This window comes from Fonsecaea erecta (genome assembly GCF_001651985.1).
Source record: "Fonsecaea erecta strain CBS 125763 chromosome Unknown Scaff9, whole genome shotgun sequence".
Lineage (NCBI taxonomy): Eukaryota > Fungi > Ascomycota > Eurotiomycetes > Chaetothyriales > Herpotrichiellaceae > Fonsecaea > Fonsecaea erecta.
The window spans coordinates 308513-328445 of record NW_017387252.1 but is presented as its reverse complement, the minus strand read 5'-3'; the positions used below and the strand labels follow the sequence as shown (position 1 = coordinate 328445).

At 53.6% G+C, this 19933-nt stretch overlaps 7 protein-coding genes across 7 annotated transcripts; 5 read left to right on the top strand and 2 right to left on the bottom strand.

Moving 5' to 3' along the window:
• Nucleotides 1–91: 91 nt before the first annotated feature.
• On the top strand, nt 92–983 carry AYL99_09354 (hypothetical protein; the record flags this gene model as incomplete). The annotated part of the gene is made up of 2 exons (XM_018840861.1): nt 92–188; nt 244–983. The coding sequence occupies 2 exons, from the start codon at nt 92–94 to the stop codon at nt 981–983; spliced, it is 837 nt and encodes a 278-aa protein (XP_018689542.1).
• Nucleotides 984–2550: 1567 nt separating this feature from the next.
• AYL99_09353 (hypothetical protein) lies at nt 2551–3149 on the top strand (the record flags this gene model as incomplete). The annotated part of the gene is made up of 2 exons (XM_018840860.1): nt 2551–2803; nt 2860–3149. The coding sequence occupies 2 exons, from the start codon at nt 2551–2553 to the stop codon at nt 3147–3149; spliced, it is 543 nt and encodes a 180-aa protein (XP_018689541.1).
• A 185-nt stretch (nt 3150–3334) lies between these two features.
• AYL99_09352 (hypothetical protein) lies at nt 3335–4123 on the bottom strand (the record flags this gene model as incomplete). The annotated part of the gene is made up of 1 exon (XM_018840859.1): nt 3335–4123. One exon carries the CDS (start codon nt 4121–4123, stop codon nt 3335–3337), a length of 789 nt encoding a protein of 262 aa, XP_018689540.1.
• Nucleotides 4124–4485: 362 nt separating this feature from the next.
• AYL99_09351 (hypothetical protein) lies at nt 4486–7175 on the top strand (the record flags this gene model as incomplete). The annotated part of the gene is made up of 3 exons (XM_018840858.1): nt 4486–4494; nt 4564–4668; nt 4719–7175. The coding sequence occupies 3 exons, from the start codon at nt 4486–4488 to the stop codon at nt 7173–7175; spliced, it is 2571 nt and encodes an 856-aa protein (XP_018689539.1).
• Nucleotides 7176–7306: 131 nt separating this feature from the next.
• Nucleotides 7307–8410, bottom strand: AYL99_09350 (adenosine deaminase; the record flags this gene model as incomplete). Its single annotated transcript, XM_018840857.1, has 1 exon — nt 7307–8410. The coding sequence occupies one exon, from the start codon at nt 8408–8410 to the stop codon at nt 7307–7309; it is 1104 nt and encodes a 367-aa protein (XP_018689538.1).
• Nucleotides 8411–9964: 1554 nt separating this feature from the next.
• AYL99_09349 (hypothetical protein) lies at nt 9965–14582 on the top strand (the record flags this gene model as incomplete). The annotated part of the gene is made up of 4 exons (XM_018840856.1): nt 9965–10237; nt 10300–10687; nt 10743–11028; nt 11081–14582. The coding sequence occupies 4 exons, from the start codon at nt 9965–9967 to the stop codon at nt 14580–14582; spliced, it is 4449 nt and encodes a 1482-aa protein (XP_018689537.1).
• Nucleotides 14583–15425: 843 nt separating this feature from the next.
• On the top strand, nt 15426–19778 carry AYL99_09348 (hypothetical protein; the record flags this gene model as incomplete). The annotated part of the gene is made up of 1 exon (XM_018840855.1): nt 15426–19778. The coding sequence occupies one exon, from the start codon at nt 15426–15428 to the stop codon at nt 19776–19778; it is 4353 nt and encodes a 1450-aa protein (XP_018689536.1).
• Between the last annotated feature and the right edge of the window lie 155 nt (nt 19779–19933).

Below are 19933 nucleotides of genomic sequence, written 5' to 3'. Positions count from 1 at the left end.
TGCCCGTGTAGGGAGAGCCTTCTTTTCCAAATGGGTCGCATATCCATTCTTTCGGTTCCGTCTGTTGCGACATGGATTTCTGCACTGCCCCATGTTTTATCGAGAGGTCATTAGACACGGCGCCAGAGGTCTGTGGATCGTGGATGATCCAGACTGCGACCCTGATATCATCATTTACTATGCTCATGGTCAGTCACGGGTGTCTTTCGCCTGGCAACAAAGTCAGCTGATGTTTTTTTCAAGGCGGCGGGTTCTCCATGGGTTCGACATATTTCTATCTCGAGTTTCTCATGGCCTGGGCAACTCGACTGAAAGAAAGTGGGTTCAAAAACCCTGCGGTGTTCGCTTTGGAATATACCCTCGTTCCGGATGCGCAGTGGCCGGTCCAATTTAATGAGACGCGTGCTGGGTACACTTTTCTTCGAGACACGTTCGGGGATGGTTCGGCAGCGAAGATCTGCGTGAGTGGTGACTCGGCAGGGGCAACACTTATCCTGAGCATGCTCCTCCAGCCGGGCCATCTTGAACAAGATCCTCAAGTGCAGGCGCTACGTCGACCAGGTTTAGCTATATTGCTTTCGCCTTGGACTCATCTGGTGTCCGAATTGAACCGGAACACACCCAGTGATTACCTGGATCGAAATAGCCTGCATCTGTACGCAAAGCAGTATGCGGGAGAGGCGACAATGAGTGACGGTATAATATCGCCAGGACTCTGTACCGGGCGCTGGAAACAGGCCTCACCACTGAATGGGTTCCGGATCATCTACGGGGCTGAAGAGGTCTTTGCACCTGGGATCCAAGCTATGGCTGAGCACATGAAGAAGAATGGCGCTATAGTCAAACTTCTTGAGCAAGAAGCAGGCATTCATGCCTGGCCTGTTGTGAATTTGTTCCTTGGAGAGACTCGAGACGAGCGTCTGAAGGGGCTGGACATCATGACCGAGTTCATTCAGTCCTCTAGCCTCGCCTCGAGTTTGTAATGTGCGATGGCTCTGCCTTTCATCTCGGTTGAATCCAGTCATGCCATCAGATTAGATCAAGTTTGGAAAGGTCTTTCATCGATGACAGTTGGACTAGCAGGACAACGACCACGGCCACGTTGGCTGGGTTGTCGCTTTGCAGAATTGTCTTCAACCACCATCTCCAGATTGCTCTGTCATCACTTGGCAATCGGTGATTCAACGAGGCTGCAGGGCACCTAGAGTGTCATTCCTTGTCATTGCTCTTCTCATTGGTCTTGCTGAAGCAAAAGCGCGCGTATCATGGACGCGCGTCTGATCATTGATTAAGCTCGTCCCGTAGTTTTCAAAGGGGACGGGGGGCAAAGTGGATTGTCGTTCTGTTCGCAGGGACATACAGTAGGACATTTGCAGAAAAAGGGTCATTCGGACGCAGGGGCCCCAGTATGCGTCCATGGATAGCAAAGTTTGCAAAGCGCAGGTGTGGTGGGATTGTGGATTCGCGAAAAAATGGCAGGGCGCCATGATTATTGCACGCGACTCAATTGATTGGCCCACATACTTAGCGTGTTTCCGGGCCTGTTGATCTGATCAGCGGATGCTGGACGCCTGCAAGGCCTTGACCTCAGCTTTTATAAGGCCCCTCCGACCCCTCCGCTGCACGTCTCTGAATCGCATGACTCGTCTGCTCAGAACAACAACATCCCACCCAGGTTCCGGACTTATATTGTTCCTTTTCCCACACACGTGACCCCTCTTTTCGCTTCGACCTCCCTGTCGTCATCGTCATTGTTGTATCGAATAGTACCGCTTGATACCAGCACTGCACTTTGCACTGTACCACTTCGCCCTCTATCAACCTCGACCAACGTGACGGCTTGACTGGTCCGTCCTTCACATATTCCTCCCTCCCTGTCATTCCCAGCGTCAACAATGGAGGTCGGCGCGGTCTGAATCACCCAGACCCTGTTGCCCATTCAAAATGACTTGTTGCCCATTGCACACGCTCCACTTCACCGTCACCAATACTACTAGTACGAGGTACTGACCAAATATTACCCCGGGATTTCTGCACCACCATCCAGCTGCACCCTTCATTCGCCGAGCAATGAATGAAGAACACGACAACTCCAACTCCGAGTCATCCTACCGTCCTTCCAGTCCAGATTTATCAGGCTTCACCTTTGCAAACGCCCCACTGCCCAGGCTAACCCGAATCCCAAGCTACCACACACCAGATCCCAATTTCTCTTCGGGTTATTCATACACTCCACGAGGCAGCTACGACGCCTCGCCCTTTTTTTCCCCGTCAACAGCGACATCCACCACCCCGTCGACGTCGTATTTTGGCTCACGCCCTCAACCACAAAGCTCTCAAGCCCACTTTTCTTCTCAAACTTTCCGCACGCCGAGCTTGCCAGGCCAGACTCCCACTCAACCTTGTCCACCTGGTCAATTTCAACAGTCGGGTCAGGCATATAGTAGTCCGCCATCGTCCTACTACTCTCAATCTGCGTTTGAGCCTCGTCAGAGCACAGGCCAGAGCCAGCCATCACAGTCGGCTGTTCCCGTCTCCCCTTACGGAGACATGCCTCGAACCCGGCAACAAAAAGCCGCCGAGGCGCTGGAACAAGAATACAACCTAAATGCAGCAACAAGGAACGTTATCCAGCCCAAGGTAGAGCAAGTCCAACCTGTACAACCAGTCATGCCCGTCGCCACGGCAGACCCTGCATTCGGGATCGATGTGAGGACCAAATTCCCTGTTGCACGCATCAAGCGTATCATGCAAGCAGACGAAGATGTCGGCAAAGTTGCCCAAGCCACACCCACGGCAGTTTGTGAGTTCTGGGATCTATTCTCCGCAGCCCCCTCCGTTATTCTAACCCTTACATAGCCAAAGCGCTGGAGCTGTTCATGATCACTCTTGTCTCCAAGGGCGCGGCCGAAGCCAGAGCAAATAATTCGAAACGAGTTACAGCACAGCATCTCAAGGCCGCGCTGATGAAAGACGGGCAGTTCGACTTTTTGAACGAGATCTGTCAGGCCATCCCCGATGAAGGCTCGAAGAAAGGCAGGGCCAAGTCGGAGGCTAAGAGTGAAGACAGCGAAGAAGATATCAAACCCAAAGGCAAGGGGAAGGGAGGCAAGAAGCGGAAAGTGGAGACTGATGATGAAAGTGACTGATGTGAAACCACTCGGTCGATGAGCTATGAAGAGTTTTGTATGATTATGAAGACGACCTTAACAAGCTGGTTATTTTGCCGGAGCTGCAGCTGTGGAGAGAAAGACTGCTGCGTGAAGACAGGTATACCTGTCCGCCAAAACTTCACGATCACGTATCGCACAACACATCTTTCTTGACCCACCCATCAAGGTCCTTCCTCGGTATCACGTTCGTCGTGGCCACCTGCGCTGCGATGTCTTCGGCTCGGAGACGGCGTGTTATTCCGCCACGGCCACGGAGCTTGATTCATCAGTGCCAGAAAGATGATAACTCCAACAAGGCTGGTAAACCCCAAGGCAATCCAGCCGACCACAGCGGTGTATGCAACAACCACCAGGCACAGCAACACGAACGCACCGATAATGAGACCGCCCATCAGTCCAGCAGCAACCATAGCGTACCTCTGAACACTCTGTTGCGAAGTTTTCCCGTTCAGCCCGTCCCAGTCTGCAATCCAATGGTCTTTGAAGAAGGTCAAGATAGTCGAGCCAAGTGAGGCTATAGTCAACGCAAGAAGGAATAAGAGCCAGCTGATGGCCAGGAACTCTTGTATCTGTTCCACCCTGAAGACTGGCTTTCCTGCTCGTGGGGTGGAGGTGTTATTGGACAAGACATAGGAGAAGGTAATACTGGCACCGAGCGTCGATATGCCGATGATCGTGGTGAATAAACCACTGAAGAATGTTGTGACCGATGAACCAGGATGCTTGGTAATGGGTCGGACGTGAGAGAGGGAGTGGCCGTGCTCAGAGAAGAATCCCGTGTGCGTTTTGGATGGTTTGATGACACCGTGGGAGTCAAAGGGTCCCGGTTGGGCGTGTATCCTGTCGAGTTCCTCCTCTTTGCCGGATTCTTGCCCAAGTGCTCGAACTGCAGGTGTTGTGGATGACTTGAAGGTTACACCTGGGCCTTTCAGACTTGAAGGGCCCTCCATGGCGGTGGAAATACAACCAAGATTCTCTGATATAATAATCCGATGTTAAATGCCGCTGCTTTCGCGCCGGGCTGACTCAATAGTGGTACAATGGAGTCTAGTAATTGAGGAACGCTGTGGCAGAGGAGGAGAGCACAAGGACAGTAGGGGAAGGTAGTCCTTTATCCATCGAGGAACCCAGCAGAAAGAGCGGCTGCTGGTCTCAGCGAGGGAGGCACGACAAAAACATTGGGCTAGTTAGTCACAGGGACGCCTCCGACATTTGCTGATTCAAATCCATTTCTTCATCTGGCTTCTTGCTTCGACATCACCATCAGACATACCTGTTATCCCAATGTTCGTTTCAAAATGAGGCAAAAGGCATGGATATCGTGAGTTGCTTACCCAACACGCGTGCATTGCGAGAAATTGAGCGGTCTAACATCAAGATGGCTGGCTAGCTCACTCGCCTGATTGCCGGTACTGGCTCGTACCAAACAAAACAAAGGACAAATACACCAGCTGAGCGCCTTGCATCTTGCAAGAGCATCTGCAATGCCTTGACAGTGAGTGCGCCCCTCCTCTCAACGAACTTGGTCTCATTGACGCTGTGAAGCACACCTGGCGCAGCGGCAGCGTCGAGCGCGATGACGAAGCCGCATTGAGCTACACTGTCAAACTCCTCCAACGCCTCGAGAGCATTCTCCACGATGAGTCGCGCAGAGCCGCACCGCACTCCTGCCTCCGCTATGTCGCCTCGAACCAGGTGTACATCATAATCACGAAGCTCGCCGTTTCCTCTGCCAATGCCGATATCATCAAGTCCTCTGCACAACTCTTCCATATCCTCATTAATGGCGAGGCCGAAGGGTTGCTGGACAGCAAGCTGTTCACGAGGTCTTTGTTGGACCTAGTATGCTTTGCTACAATAGGAGGAAGGCTTATCGTCGAAGAACGTCTGGAGACAGACCTGGTGGAATTGCTATTCGAGATCGCTACCAAGATTCGGCTCGACCCAGACATTCTTCCAGCTTGGTTCTATCCGGACCGAGAGCCAACACGTGGACGCAATGCGGCAGACGACTCTAGGAGAAGTCAATTCCCATTGTTTCATGTGCTGGTGCAGTATGTCCATCACGACGGGCCGGTGGGCGACTTTGCTCGCACAGCGTTGTTATACCTGACGGAAACCGCCTCCAAATTTAAGCCATTGGAAACATGGATGCTCGAGAGTGATCTGGCACCCCAGATGGCTAGTGGTCTGGGTGCCCTATACAGCAGGCTCAGCAGACAGTCGACTCCCCTTGGTGGCCAAGTCGCCGCACCTCCTATTGTCTGCCTCTCGGATTGCTCAGAACCACCTGCGTCACTCACTGCGGTACCGCAAGTCTTTCGGCAGGACATGAAGGCCTTCTTCACCTATCTGGCGTTCTGGCAGGATACCTTGAACCACTGCAAGTCAGCGGAAGTCAGTGATACTTTGCTCGACCATTTCCAGGTTCTTTTTGTCCAACAGCTCCTTTATCCATCGCTCTTGGAGTCATCGGATGTCGAGGGTGGCTCTACCGCCGCGGTCATAACCCACCTATCCCGTATCCTCCTTGCTCTTGACCACGATCAGCTTGTGGACCGCATCTTACGTTACCTTCTGGCGTCACCGAGTATGCCCCGTGGGCCTACAGAAAGAAGCCATCGAAGACAGAGGATGTCTGTTAGTAGACGAAAGTCTATTGATCACTTGAGAGCCCTTGCAGAAGTCGCCGACAGCCCTTCTCCAAATCTTTTCAATCTCCTCGACTTGATGGTAATGAGCCTCAGATCACGACACTCGGAAACTGTCAATGCTTGTCTCAAGCTCTTATCAGTCATCATTCAGAACCATCACAGCCACGTTCTCACCAGTCTCTTCAAGCTTGAACCCACGTCTGCGTCTCCAGGCCAACACGGGGTTGAACGGCTGAACAGCTCCTTGCTCAAATTGTTTGATTATGCTGCTGCGATAGCCAACAGTTCCGAGATGGACGAGTCATATCAGGCAGCCTTGCTAGACGAGCAGATTCTCCTGGAGCAGCACAGCTGCTTGCGTATGAACCTAGCGGACGTGGAGGGAACGGACGAACAAGACTTGTCCATTGCCCAAGAGTGCAAGCTCTTCGAAGCTCTACTCACGCTACTTCGAAACTTTTTTGCGAATGACACAGTTACGAACCTTTATCTGACTGAGGCTGTCATGGCTTTGGCTGCCTGTGAGCATATGAACCTGCAGGGGTGGCTCCTGCGCTCAGGGAAGGACACGAATAGTGAAGACTGCTCTACAACCAACGTCACCTTCATTGTTGGCGAACTTATTGAGCAAGTACGCCAATGGCGTTCGCAATTCCCTGAATGGGATGAGCTTATCTTTCGAAGAAGACTGGAACTGTCAGAGGATGACCCGCTCACCGCTGCTCAGAATCCAAGGACTTCCTCATGGCAGCATAGGGAGACTGATTCAGGCACCAGAAGCGTCTCGCCTTCTGCTGGAAAGTCTCAGTCACCACCGATAACTCCGCGAGGGCGGAAGATAGCGACGAAGGACTTTGGGTCCATCGACACTGCTTTGTCCAAGTCAGAAACGCGTCGGGCCGGCACCACTGAGCACACAGTCGGTCATTCGCCCCTTCGACAATCAGTCCCAACACAATACGAGGAAAGCGAGGAATCAGCTCAGCAGCCGCCATCTTTGGTGCCACCGCCATCAATGCCGCTTCTGAAGACACAAGTTGCGCTCTTCAATTTCAAGGCACCGGAAGAGGCTTCTGAATCCCTACCCGTACATGCAGGCCGCAAGCAGACATCAAGCCCTGTTGGTGATAAACGTCCCGTCTTGTTGGACGCGAGTGGCGCATCCGGAACTGCAACTCCAAGCGGTCCAGATGCCTGGTCGTTGGGCTCGAGGAACCAGGTCAGTCTCAGCCATATATTGACCAATGCCATCATTCTTCAAGAGTTTATTCTCGAGATTGCAGCAAGTGTGCAGCTGCGGGCGACGTTCTTTGGCGAGGTCGAATTTACCACGAAAATGTCGGATTAGTGGCTGTGAAAAAGACCAGAGCAGGAACTCACGCAAATGCCGATGTTGACTTCTATGTTTATTAGCGTAAAGATACCCTTTGGCCATGTCACTTGCTGCCTTCGGGCGGTTACAGATTAGGTCAGCAGTCATCAAACTCCGTTTACCAGAGCTTCTCCCTCTACATTGCCTAACATCTTTCTCTCATACTCGTCCAACATCTGTAAGAAATGATTCCTCCGCCAACTCGAGATCCAGCTGATCATGAACGCATTTCTTTGGAGTTGAATCAACTCCTTCTTCGTCACATCGGTCCCCTCGGCTATCTTTAACATATTCTCATTCACATAACCGCGGAAATAGGCTGGGTCATCACTGTTGATGGTGACCTTGACGCCCTGTCGCAGGAGGTTGAGAATTTCTCGCCCTTTGAAATCAGCAGTGACAACGGAGTTGGAGATTGGACAGCAAGTCAGTCCGATGCCGCGGGTCTTGATCGTGTCGACCAGTCCTGGAGCGTCAATGATGTTCGTGCCGTGATCTATCCTGTCCACTTGGATCTCGTTGATCGCCTGTCCAATATGCGTCAGGGTGTTGGGCTGATCAATGTCGCAGTGCATAGTGAGCAGATAGCCCTCGCGGGAGGCACGCTGGAAGACGGACGCGAATTTGCTGGGAGGGTTGTCCCGTTCGTCGCTGTCCAGGCCGACGCCGATGATGCTGTCCTTGAACGGGAGCGACTCCATGAGGGTCGACATGGCGTACTCCGCACTGTGGTCGCGGAGGAAACACATGATCAGACTCGCGGAGATCCCCAGCGTCCGCTGTGCGGTGACGATCCCGTGTCGGTAGCCGCGGACCACGGTCGGAAAGGGCACGCCACGCGACGTGTGGGCTTGCGGATCGAAGAACAGTTCGACGTGCTTTACGTTCTGGGAGTGCGCGATGCGGAGGTAGCTCAGGGCCAGGTCGGAGAAGTCCTCTGCCGTGATCAGGACGGCCATGTTTGGGTAGTATATCTGCAGGAAGGAGGAGAGGTCATTGAACGCGTAGCCCGCCTCCGGGTGAGACGGTTCTATGTGGGCGAGAGACGGCGGAACAGGCAGGTTGTTCCGTGCTGCGAGGGCGCGGGCAAGAACAGGTGTGAGGCACCCTTCGAGGTGAACGTGCAGCTCCGCTTTGGGCATCTGCGCAACAAAGGTTTTGAGGTCGACCTCGGCAGAGGATTCAGGTTGGGTTGGGGCGTCATCTGCCATTCTGGCGGTGTTGATACTCGTTCCTTTGGTTTCAATTCTGACTCCTTTTGTGTCGCGAGGCTGGTGGGGGAGGTGGACAAGGCTATACACTTCTCCTTTCTTGTGGAACCTCGGACTTCCGGGATATGTCAGAGTTTGGGGGTTTCGTATTTGAAAGACTTATCACTCCACTCTGCGAAATACCCCTCTAGAGCGTAGCGTGTCTAAACTATTTTGTTCTGTCCCCAAGACCAGAGCGCCGCCCAAGAGCACTGTTTAGATTACCAGGAAGGGCTGGAGGTTTGGCAACGTCGTATCCGGCATCAGTTTGATCTGGGACAGCGCTGGTGAAACTGGATATGCAATGATCTCGACTCCGACTGATAAGAGTCCAGGTGACCAGCAGGAGTCCGGTGAGTCAGGTAAGTTTTGTAAAGGATGCACACAAATGTTGGCTGGCAGCCGGTACCAAGCAGTGATTCGTCGTGATGATTTGTCTATGGTCAGACATATATCGTTTGGAGGGCTTGTTCAAGGCGATGGATGTCGTCAAGGTGGTAAACGAGTCCTCCAATCATCCTGGTAAAGGCCGATCGACAATCACGTGCCGCAATCGTCAGCCCCGGAAACCTTACCAGAAAGGAAGTTCTCCTCAACCAAGGCACAAGAACGCAGAGAGCCTCACTAGCCGCAAACTTGCGGCTGAGATAGCATCATGATGGGTGGCGGCGAACACCACGAACAAGGGAAGTGTGGCGTTTGTCTTTCCCTGCCACGGCGTCAACGTTGAGGCTGCAGCCATAGGATGGAGACCTAGCAGAAGATCAAATGCATAATAAGGGGGGAACATATTTTTGAGCTGCTTGTTTAGGGCCTCATGGGCGCCAGAGACGCATGGAAGAGGAGCCGGTTAGCGGTGAGCATCTCGGGGCTAGACTCTAACCAGCCTCCTGAAACATGGCTTGGTGCCCGGGATTGGGAAGTTGGAGCATCCCGGGGGGCCCTCAATCCCTCCAAGGGTGCCGTGGGTGCCAAACTGCCCAGTAGTCTCTCGATCGGCCGGTGCCAGGGCTGCGCAGTGGGCGACACTGCTCTTGTTCGACCGAAATAATTATTCTCCTGAGCCCATATTCTTCCTCGTCGCCATCATCATCACCAGTTCTGTTCCTGTCGCTTCTGTTTCTCCTTGTCACTTGTCCGTGTGGTACTGGGCCCTTGCCTCGGATTGGCGATTTTTTCCCGCACTGACTTCTTCTGCACGAGCGCGTCCACCAGCTTGGATCGCGTTGGAATTAATTGGGGGGCTTCCGGTGCCTGCATAAGCCTACCCTTGGCAGCCAGAACTGCATCTGGCAGAGAGCACATCGACCACCTGGCAAAACCCATCGACCTTGTCGCGGCCGCGGTCCTCGAATACGGTTCCCGTCCTTTCTGGCCGCCCCTCGGTGTCTGCCGAGATGATGGATTGTGCTTGAATGAGGTGGATGATTCGCTCCGCGCAAGTCCTGCGCATCTAATATACCGTGTCTCATCTGGCCCTGCCTCCCGAGTCTCAACACTGCGACACCACGAACAATGGCGTTTCTCTTCAAAAGCAGGAGGAACGCGCCGCCCGCGTCGGGCTTACCCCCTGCCAGTCGAAATATTCATACCTCCGACGGCACTCCCACCCCTGCCTCTTCGGGCCCGAACGGTTCAATAGATAGCACAGGCGAGAGATCAACGCAATCCCCTCCTCCTAATTCTAATCCCTCTTCCAATCCGAATGGATCCATCAGTTCAATGAACTCGACCTTGGTCGGTGGTCCCGCTTACCCGCGGCGCGAAAGATCAGAATCAGAATCTGGGGTTCGTCAACACTTGTCTGGTATGGGGATTGAATGGCAACACTGACAATGGTTCTTCTGCAGACACGACCCTCAACGGCTTCACAGCCGACTCAAGTTCCCAATGCTGCCCTGTATCCCTGGTCGCAGCGGCGGTTGAATTTCCCTACTCCGCAGTCCAATCCTTTCCCTCGCTACGGTGCGGCCGTGAACGCGATTGCCTCAAAAGATGGTGACATTTATATCATGGGAGGCCTCATCAATGGTTCCATGGTCCGAGGCGACTTGTGGATGGTCGAGTCTGGCGGTGGAAATCTCTCCTGTTATCCCATCGCAACAGTGTCCGAAGGACCCGGCCCCCGCGTCGGACACGCAAGTTTGCTGGTTGGCAATGCTTTCATCGTCTTTGGTGGTGATACCAAGATGGATGATAACGACGTGCTTGACGACACTTTGTACCTGCTTAATACTTGTAAGTGGACTGATATCGCGTTCCTCTGTGAGTGGGCCTTGCTCATATCCTCCAGCTTCTCGACAGTGGTCCCGGGCATCGCCTCCGGGTCCAAGGCCTTCTGGGCGGTATGGCCATACCCTCAATATCCTGGGCTCCAAAATATACATATTTGGCGGTCAGGTTGAGGGTTACTTCTTCAATGACTTAATAGCCTTCGATCTGAACGCTTTACAAAACCCCCAAAACCAGTGGGAGTTTCTGCTGCAGAACACGGGCGACGACATTGTCGGCCCGACCGCGAAAGTGCCTGCTGCAAGAACGAATCACACCATTGTCAGCTATAACGACCAGTTATTCCTGTAAGTGACCCCCAATGGTCGGTGGGATTTTGTCTAATCAATGCGATTATAGATTTGGAGGCACCAATGGCACTCAATGGTTCAACGACGTCTGGACCTACAGTCCCGTCGCCAATGTCTGGACGCAGCAAGACTGCATTGGATATATTCCTGCGCCCCGTGAAGGCCACTCCGCCGCTTTGGTCAACGACGTCATGTATATTTTTGGCGGTAGGACTGAAGAAGGCACAGATCTTGGTGATCTGGCGGCCTTCCGCATCTCATCAAAGCGATGGTACACCTTTCAGAACATGGGCCCGTCGCCTTCACCTAGGTCTGGTCACAGTATGACAGCGTACCGCGACAAGATCATCGTTCTCGCTGGGGAGCCCAGTTCCGCGCCCCGAGATCCTGCAGAGCTCAGTATGGTTTACGTACTAGACACCGCAAAGATTAGGTATCCAAACGATGCACCAGCCACCGGCCAGCCTGCAGATTCGAGGCAGCCCAGCAGCCCAACTAGACGACCAAGCACGGAAGCCAGGTCTGTGATGCCCATCCGCTCAACATCTCGAGAAGGGGCAAGGAGTCAGAATGCAACTCGCGAACAGTTCTCAGGTGGTCCGGTCCAACGGCCAGACCCCGCCGCCCAAAACAACGCACAGTCACGACTACCACGGGCCTCCATGGGACAGGCGCCGGCTGGACCTCCACCTCAAGGACAAGCGCCAACACCACGTGCAAATGGTGTCCATTCTCCTCCAAATGCGCCGAACGGGCCGAAGGCGAGGTACAATGGCCCTCCACTCGACACAAGGGGTGCTGCAGCTGGTCCTGATGGAGTTCGAACCGCACCTCCAGATGGGGTGATACAACCTCCGGCAGTGAGAGATGTTCAAAAAGAGAATATCAGACCTAGCCGGGAAGGCAGTCCGAGCACTTTTGGCCGCAGGACTCCAACTCAACGGACAGAGTCAAAAGCAAAAGCCATGGAAGCAGGTGAAGCAGCTCCTCTCATGGGTAGCGGGGTTGCCAGACAACGATCACTAAGATCCCAAAGAGCCCAGAGCTCCATTGATAGCACCGAGGACGGGTTGTTGGGACGCTCGTCATCGGGCAGACATCATGGGGAACCACAAGGTGATAATCGAAGCTTACGTAGCATGCCAGGCGATGAGCCCAAATCTCCCAAGATGAATGCCCATCAAGAGGCGCTACTGAAGGAGCTGGAAACCGCGAAAAAGACGAACGCCTGGTATGCCTCGGAATTGGCCCTGGCTCGTAAGCAAGGCTACCACCCTGGCACCTCCTCCAGCCCTACTTTCGACGATCGTGCCGTCAGCCAAGTTGCGGATGACGATCGGCCGCTCATGGAAGCATTCATGATGATGAGGACCGAGATTGTCAAGATGCAAGAGGCTATGGAGTCACAAGCCTCATCCATGGCAAGACGAATCGCCGAGGTCGAACATCAGCGCGACGCCGCCGTCACAGAAGCCGCATACGCAAGAGCCAAGCTTGCGGCTCATGGCGGAAGCCAGCGCAGTACGCCTCAGCCGGACGCGACGCGTGAACCCGATGAGCAGGAACGTTTCACGGACCTTACACGCCGCCTCGCATTGGCTCTCGCTGCACAGTCTGAGCACAAAGCTAAACTTGATTCTTTGAACAACGAGCTTGCTTCTGAGAGAAAAGCTCGAGAGTTAGCAGAAGAGTCTATGGACGCCCTGCAGCTCCGCTACGATGAGCTGAGCAAGAATCGAAATCCGGCAGAACTTGAAGGTCTACGCGCGGAACTACACGAGGCTCAGAGCTTAGCTCGAGCCGAGGCAGGCCGCAGAGCTGAAGTTGAAGAAGAGTTGCGGACACTGCGGATCGATCACGACAGCTTGGCGAAGACACACGAGGACGCAGCGTCTCGGCTAGCGAGTCATACTGCCTCCATGGCAGCTTTGGAAGCCGCCGTTGCCGCATCAACTAGCAAAGTAAGCCTTTACGAACGCCAAATTGAGGAAGAACGCAGTCAAAGAGAAGTTGCTGAGAGAAAGCTATCTCAACTGAGAGCCGAGCATGAGGACAGGACCACGGAACTAGAATCCGTCACGAAGCGGCTGCATGATGCCGAAGAGTTGGCTGAGACTCACGCCAGAGAAGCTGCGACTCATCGCGAGGCCCTTCTCGCCGGTCTAGCCAAGCTGTCATCTTCCGACACCGGCTCTCAACAAGACGCTGTGGCCGAGCAGAAGATGGCAGCTCTTCGCGAATCCGCGGAGCAAGCTTCGAATTTGGCCAAGCGCAATCAGGAAGCTGCGGATAAGGCTGCACAGAAGCTTCGCAATGCCGAAGAGCGGATTGCCGGGCTGGAGGCGTACCAAGAGCAGTCCAGTCGCGAGGCGCTCCAGATTCGGCGACAATTGCAGACAGCTTTGCGAGATACACAAAACTATCAAGCGGAGATTCGAGAACTACGATCTAACCTCGAAATGCATCAACGAGACGCCAGTGCACTCGCGGTCCAACACAGTGCACTCAAGGATCTGTTGGGTGAGCGCGGCATGAACGTTTCCGACGTGAGACGGTCGCCCATATTTGATCACTCTCCCAGCTCTCGTTTTGGCACACCGGAGCAAGCTCGGCTCCGAGAACTTGACCAGCAGTTACAAGCCAGTATCAAAGCCCACGAAGAGACAAAGAGTCAATTCGAGGCTCGTATGCAAGAGGCTGACAGCACCTACAAGGAGAAGCTGGAGCAGCTTGAAAACGATTATCAGTCTGCTGTACACTACGTCAAGGGCACTGAGAAGATGTTGAAGAAGATGAAGGAGGAGCTCACCAAATACAAATCCCAGAACGCTCAGCTGACGGGCGAATTGGAGACTGCTCGAAGCACGAGTGCGGCTTCCGGCACAGCGGCAGACACTTCGGCCTGGGACGACGAACGGAGGCAACTCCAATCTTCCATTGATGAGATGAAGACGCAGACGAACGAGCAAATTGCTCAGCTTGAAGCGAACATTACTTCGCTGAAGTCGGATCTTGCAACCATACAGGCAGAAAGGGATCGGCAGAAAGCCAGCTATGCGGAACTCTCTCAAACCGCGCAGAGACTGAGCACGGAACTGGAACAGCTCAAGTCGGAAAATTCCATGCTCGAAAAACAGGCGGAAGAGGCAGAAAGCCGTGTGACAATGCTCCTTGATCAAGTGGGACAGTCTGTGGGAAACTACCGACGGCAATCGCAATTACAGCCGGTGGCCCCTGGGATCAATGTGGCCGGGCACAACCGAGAGGAAAGCACCTCGACGCTAACCGATGTCTCGGTCAACGATGACGCCTTGTCTCCGGACGAACGAGGGTCTATCGCACTGGACAACCTGGCTTCCGAACTTGAGACGCTCCGGTCTCAATGGGAGAGTACGAGCAGGAACAATTATCGGCTCAGCACAACTTTCGACTCAGAGAGGACCCCTACAACCGAGAGCCATGGGGCAGAGCTGAGTGATAATCTCGCCAACTGGAGACGACGACTCGAAGAGGAGGAAAATGGAACAAGAGAAACGTCGGCAGTCGTTTGATGGAATCCTGATCCATGTTCATTCATGTTCAATGTGCCATTAACGAAAGGGTTTGGGAATGTGTGTACACAACCTCGACCTTTGTTTTTACAGTCTTATTGGAGTTGTTGTGCCTTCTGGGAGCCCAATATGCGGATGACAGTGATGAAACACGTTTCATGGAGCTGTCTACTGGCTAGGAGCTCAATGTAGTTTTATAATTGCCAGGTCGTTAAGCGCAGAACTGTTAGATACGGGGTCAGAGCTGGAATGTGGTTTTACGGGGGTTTGGCAGGAAGGATCCCCAAGTAGATGAATGGATGTCAAATAAATAACTACATGCGACCAGGATCAGCAGGCGCACCCATCTCGTATATGTCGGACGAGTTTAGAGATGAGAGCTGCAGTGAAGGCCGACATGTAAGGCTGCGAGATACTCACGTGACCGTGACTCGCTGGTTCTGCAAGGCTGGGGCACTTACGCCTCCCCGCATCTTGCACGAGGCAGGTTTTCTGGTCAGGCGTCTATGTGGTCACCAGGCATGGTCTACTCTTTGGAATGCGCCGAATTCACATGACTCTAAGCACGCGTTACCATCTGTATCCAATCACGAAACTACGAAACTACCACGAATCCCAGACCGGTCGGCAATTCTCAAGGGACGACCTTGAACGACCAGTCTGTTCTCTCCCGTGAGCTGCCATCTCTCTCAAATCACCGCCATTTTTGTCAAGCGGTCGATCTTACCGATGTTTCGACGCCCTGAGAAGCTTCTCACTGTGATATGAGGGCTCCAAGTGCCCAAGTGCCATGATTCGTTGGACATGCGCCAACCGGTTCTAAATACACTCGTTGCGGAGACCATGGCTTCTCACAATGGCCCAGTGTCTGGCGGGTTGGGGCGTCTTGACGTGAACCGCCGCAGACCTGCAACTCAAGAAGGGGACCAGTCTACACCTCACGATATGCTCGAAGATGGGGTCCGCTTTCCCTCGAGCTCCGTCCTCAAACAGTCGTCGCTGCTCAGTACCCCCAGTCGAGGACAGCAAAACGGGCAGTCCACACCAAGAATAATACCTCAAGAGGCGGAAGACTACTTGACAGCGAGACCCAGTGCCTTACTACAGCGTACCAAGAGCGACCTTGGACCACGGCGCAAAGAGGGACTTGCGCCGACGAAAGCCACCGGAGAAGATAAGCAGGCGCACATTCGGCATGGCTGGGATGATGAGTACACGTCGAACGAATACCTGTCACTGTTACACTCGACATTTTACATGTACTACACGGAAAAGCGCCATGAAAGCAATGGTTCGTTGTCGGAGGAATCCAAACAGTTTCCCAGCGTGGACTGGCGCATGAAAGATCGTATGAAGACCGTTTCTGCAGCCTTGGCCATCTGTCTCAACATCGGTGTGGACCCTCCTGATGTGATCAAGACGAATCCCACGGCAAAGCTCGAAGCCTGGGTCGACCCGACGGGAAGTAGTGGAGGGACGACCAAGACGATGGAGCAAATCGGTAAACGCCTGCAGGAGCAGTACGAGTCCCTAAGTCTGCGGACAAGATACAAGCAGTACCTCGATCCCTCAATTGACGAAACGAAACGGTTTTGCATTTCCTTGCGTCGTAATGCGAAGGATGAGAGGGTGCTTTTTCACTACAACGGCCACGGCGTGCCGCTGCCTACTCCCTCGGGAGAAATTTGGGTCTTCAACAAGAACTACACTCAGTATATCCCGGTGGGGCTTTACGACCTGCAGGCGTGGCTGGGAGGGCCCAGTTTGTTTGTCTATGATGTCTCTCACGCTGGAAATATTGTCTACAACTTCGACACGTTTCTGGCCAAGCATGAAAAGGAAGCCGAGGAGCTCAAGAAACGAGATCCGAACGCCCCTGTCCAGAACTATGGAGATTGCATCCAGTTGGCGGCTTGTGGGAGAACTGAGATGTTGCCCACCAATCCAGATCTGCCCGCTGATCTGTTCACGTGTTGCTTGACGACGCCGATAGATATTGCCCTGAGATACTTTGTGTTGCAAAATCCACTCCCCAACGGACCTGCCATTGAAGATGGAAAAATACCTGTTCCCGGCAGGTTACAGGACAGACGAAGCCCTTTGGGAGAGCTCAACTGGATCTTTACAGCCATCACTGACACGATCGCTTGGAATATCCTGCCACGACATTTGTTCAAGAAGCTTTTCCGTCAAGATCTTATGGTTGCAGCACTGTTTCGCAATTTCTTATTGAGTGAACGTATAATGAGGGCAAATCATTGCCACCCTATATCGTCGCCACCCTTGCCAGAGACACACCGACATCCTCTCTGGCAAAGTTGGGACCTGGCCATGGAGATGGTGTTGGCGCAGCTTCCCATGCTCCGTGAAGCCGAAGAAGGGAAACGAGTCTATGAATACCAACACTCGACATTCTTCTCGGAGCAGCTTACAGCTTTCGAGGTGTATCTCAGCTCGGGCCCTACCAAAGATCGTGCGCCGGACCAGTTGCCGATCGTTCTGCAAGTTCTCCTCAGCCAAGTGCACCGACTGCGCGCTTTGATTCTGCTCAGCAAATTCCTGGATCTCGGACCGTGGGCCGTTCATCTAGCTTTGAGCATTGGAATCTTCCCTTATGTAGTGAAGCTTCTCCAAGCAGCCTCGTTAGAGCTCAAGCCGGTGATGGTCTTCATCTGGGCGCGAATCATGGCGGTCGACTACACGGTGCAGAACGATTTGCTCAAAGACAACGGCATTCACTATTTTATTTCCATCATGAATCCGCGGTCGGACATCCCGGTCGGCAATGCCAGCGAGCATCGAGCCATGTGTGCATTCATAGTCGCCACGTTCTGCAAGAGATATCCTCCGGGGCAGACAGTCTGCCTGTTGCCCGAGCTTTTCAATGCCTGTTTGCTCAACATGGCTGAGCCTGAAAATCCCTTGCTCCGGCAATGGTCTTGTTTGTGTCTCAGCATGCTGTGGTGCGAGTATGCGGATGCGAAATGGATGGGTATCCGTTGCATGGCTCACGCCAGACTCTGTGAACTGTCACTTGATCCCGTTCCCGAAGTTCGAGCCGCCATGCTCCATGCTCTAACCAACTTCCTCGGCATTCCAGACCTCACTGATCAGGTGTCCCAGATCGAGGAAGGCATTGCCTCTTCGGTCCTTTTCATGACAGCGGATGGCAGCACGTTGGTGAGGAAAGAGCTGGTTGTCTTTCTGTCCCATTTTGTGAAGCGCTACCAGAACAAGTTTGTCGTGGCTGCGTTAGAGCAACTCGTGGATGAGAGAGACAGACATCCGTACAAGCAGTCCCAGTCGAGCGGCTTTGGAAGTGGCGACTCTTCCAAGTGCATGCCCGTCTCTGCAAACACAATTTATGGCTCGATTTGGATTCAGATCTTGATCTTGTCGGCCGACCCACATCCAGAAATTGCGCGGAATGCCTCGATCATTGTAGATCACGTGCATGAGACATTGCTCAATACGCCCATGAATCAGGAGGCTATGGCGGTCACTGATGACCTGCTGCGGTTCGCGAAACAGGAAGAGTCCCAGGTCAAGAAAGTTCCATCCCGGGACTCACTCAGGCTGGTCGACAAACAGCCCGGCACTCCTCCTCCGACATTGGCGAAGCAGCAGAGCTACCTGTCGCTCAGTCTGAAGAGGGCAGGCAGCTCGCTCCGCAACCTCGCCTTTGGTACGGGCTCTCCTAACCCGTCAGCCTCTTCCAAGGAAAACAGTCCTCAAACATCTCCCACCAAAACGAGAGAACTGGTTCAACCTGTGAACACTCCTAGAAGTCGCCTCCCACCTGAGTGGAGCCGTCCCCCGGAAACATCTGATGCGAGAAACACCCCCGGAACGTATCACTCTGCCGTTCTGCCTACCTCGGCGGGTTTCGTTCCTCTAGACCTGGGTAAGCGACCTGGCTTTCCACTTCAGAGTTCTTTGCTAGACTGGTCCACCGAATACTTCCGCGAACCGCAAATGAGACCCAATGACCCGGACGAGCCCGGCTCTGCCGACTACAATTCGAGGCTTTGGCGGCGCAACCGCAACGAAAAGATCATCGCCGACAATCAGCCCCTGAAAAGCGTCGCGGGGAGCTCCAAATGGACTCGCTACGAAGGGTTTCTCAACAACCAAAGTCAGCCCATGAAGCTGACGTTCCATCAATTTGACAACCACCTTGCCGTCACCGACGACAAAGACACGGTCACTGTTTGGGATTTTCAGAACAACGAACAACTGAGTCGATTCAGCAATGGAAATCCCACAGGAAGCCGAATCAATGACGCCAAGTTCTTGAATGAGGATGATCAGCCTCTTTTGATGGTGGGTAGTTCCGACGGGGTACTCAAGGTCTATCGGAACTATCAAAGTTCTACGGACGTCAAGGTGATCACTGCATTCAGAGCCTTGACGGAGCTGATCCCGAGCAACAAGAATGCCGGGCTGGTCTTTGACTGGCAACAAGGGCAGGGCAAAGCGCTCGTGGCAGGGGACGTCAAAGTTATCAAAGTGTGGAACGCCGCGACGGAGCTTTGCGTCGGGGACATTCCGGCACGCAGCTCTAGCTGCGTCACCAGCCTGACTAGCGACCAGGTGGCAGGACAGATCTTCATCGCAGGGTTTGGAGACGGGGTGATCCGCGTCTTCGACCAGCGGCTCAATCCTCGGACTGCGATGGTCAGGCTCTGGCGCGAGCATCGACAGTGGATAACGAATATTCACATGCAACGTGGTGGCGTGCGGGAACTGATTTCTGGAAGCCGGAATGGTGAGGTGAAGCTGTGGGATCTGCGGAATGACAAGTCCGTTCTGACGTTGAATGCGACATCGTCGACTCCTTCGCCCTTGAAGCTCGAACATGGCCGAGATGGTGCGAGCAATCTTGGGAGTACCAGCTCCGCAGCATCCCTGCTGGCAGGAGGTTCGACGACCCTGCTCCGCAGTCTCTCCGTCCATGAACACGCTCCGGTTTTTGCTGTGGGCACCGACAAACACGAAGTGAAATCGTTCAATACGAACGGGGACACATTGGGGACCTTTGAACCCTCAAGCAGTCGGATGGCGCATGTTGTGGGCGGCAGTCTTGCGGGCAGGGGGCATCAGGCTCCAATAGTGGCGACGGCATATCATCCGCACCGCATGTTGCTGGCGTGTGCAGCTTTAGGCGATGGACACGTGAGTTTGGTAACTTACTGAGAAGGTGGCCGATGACTGTGGAGGGTCGTCAAAGACCAAGTTCAAAACACACTGTCTCTTTCTGCAGAGAGACATGCAAGCAAGACCCGTCGGTGTCGATGTTCCGCGCAGAAATATGTGCTATTGCTCTGACTGGATCCGCCATAATTGAATTC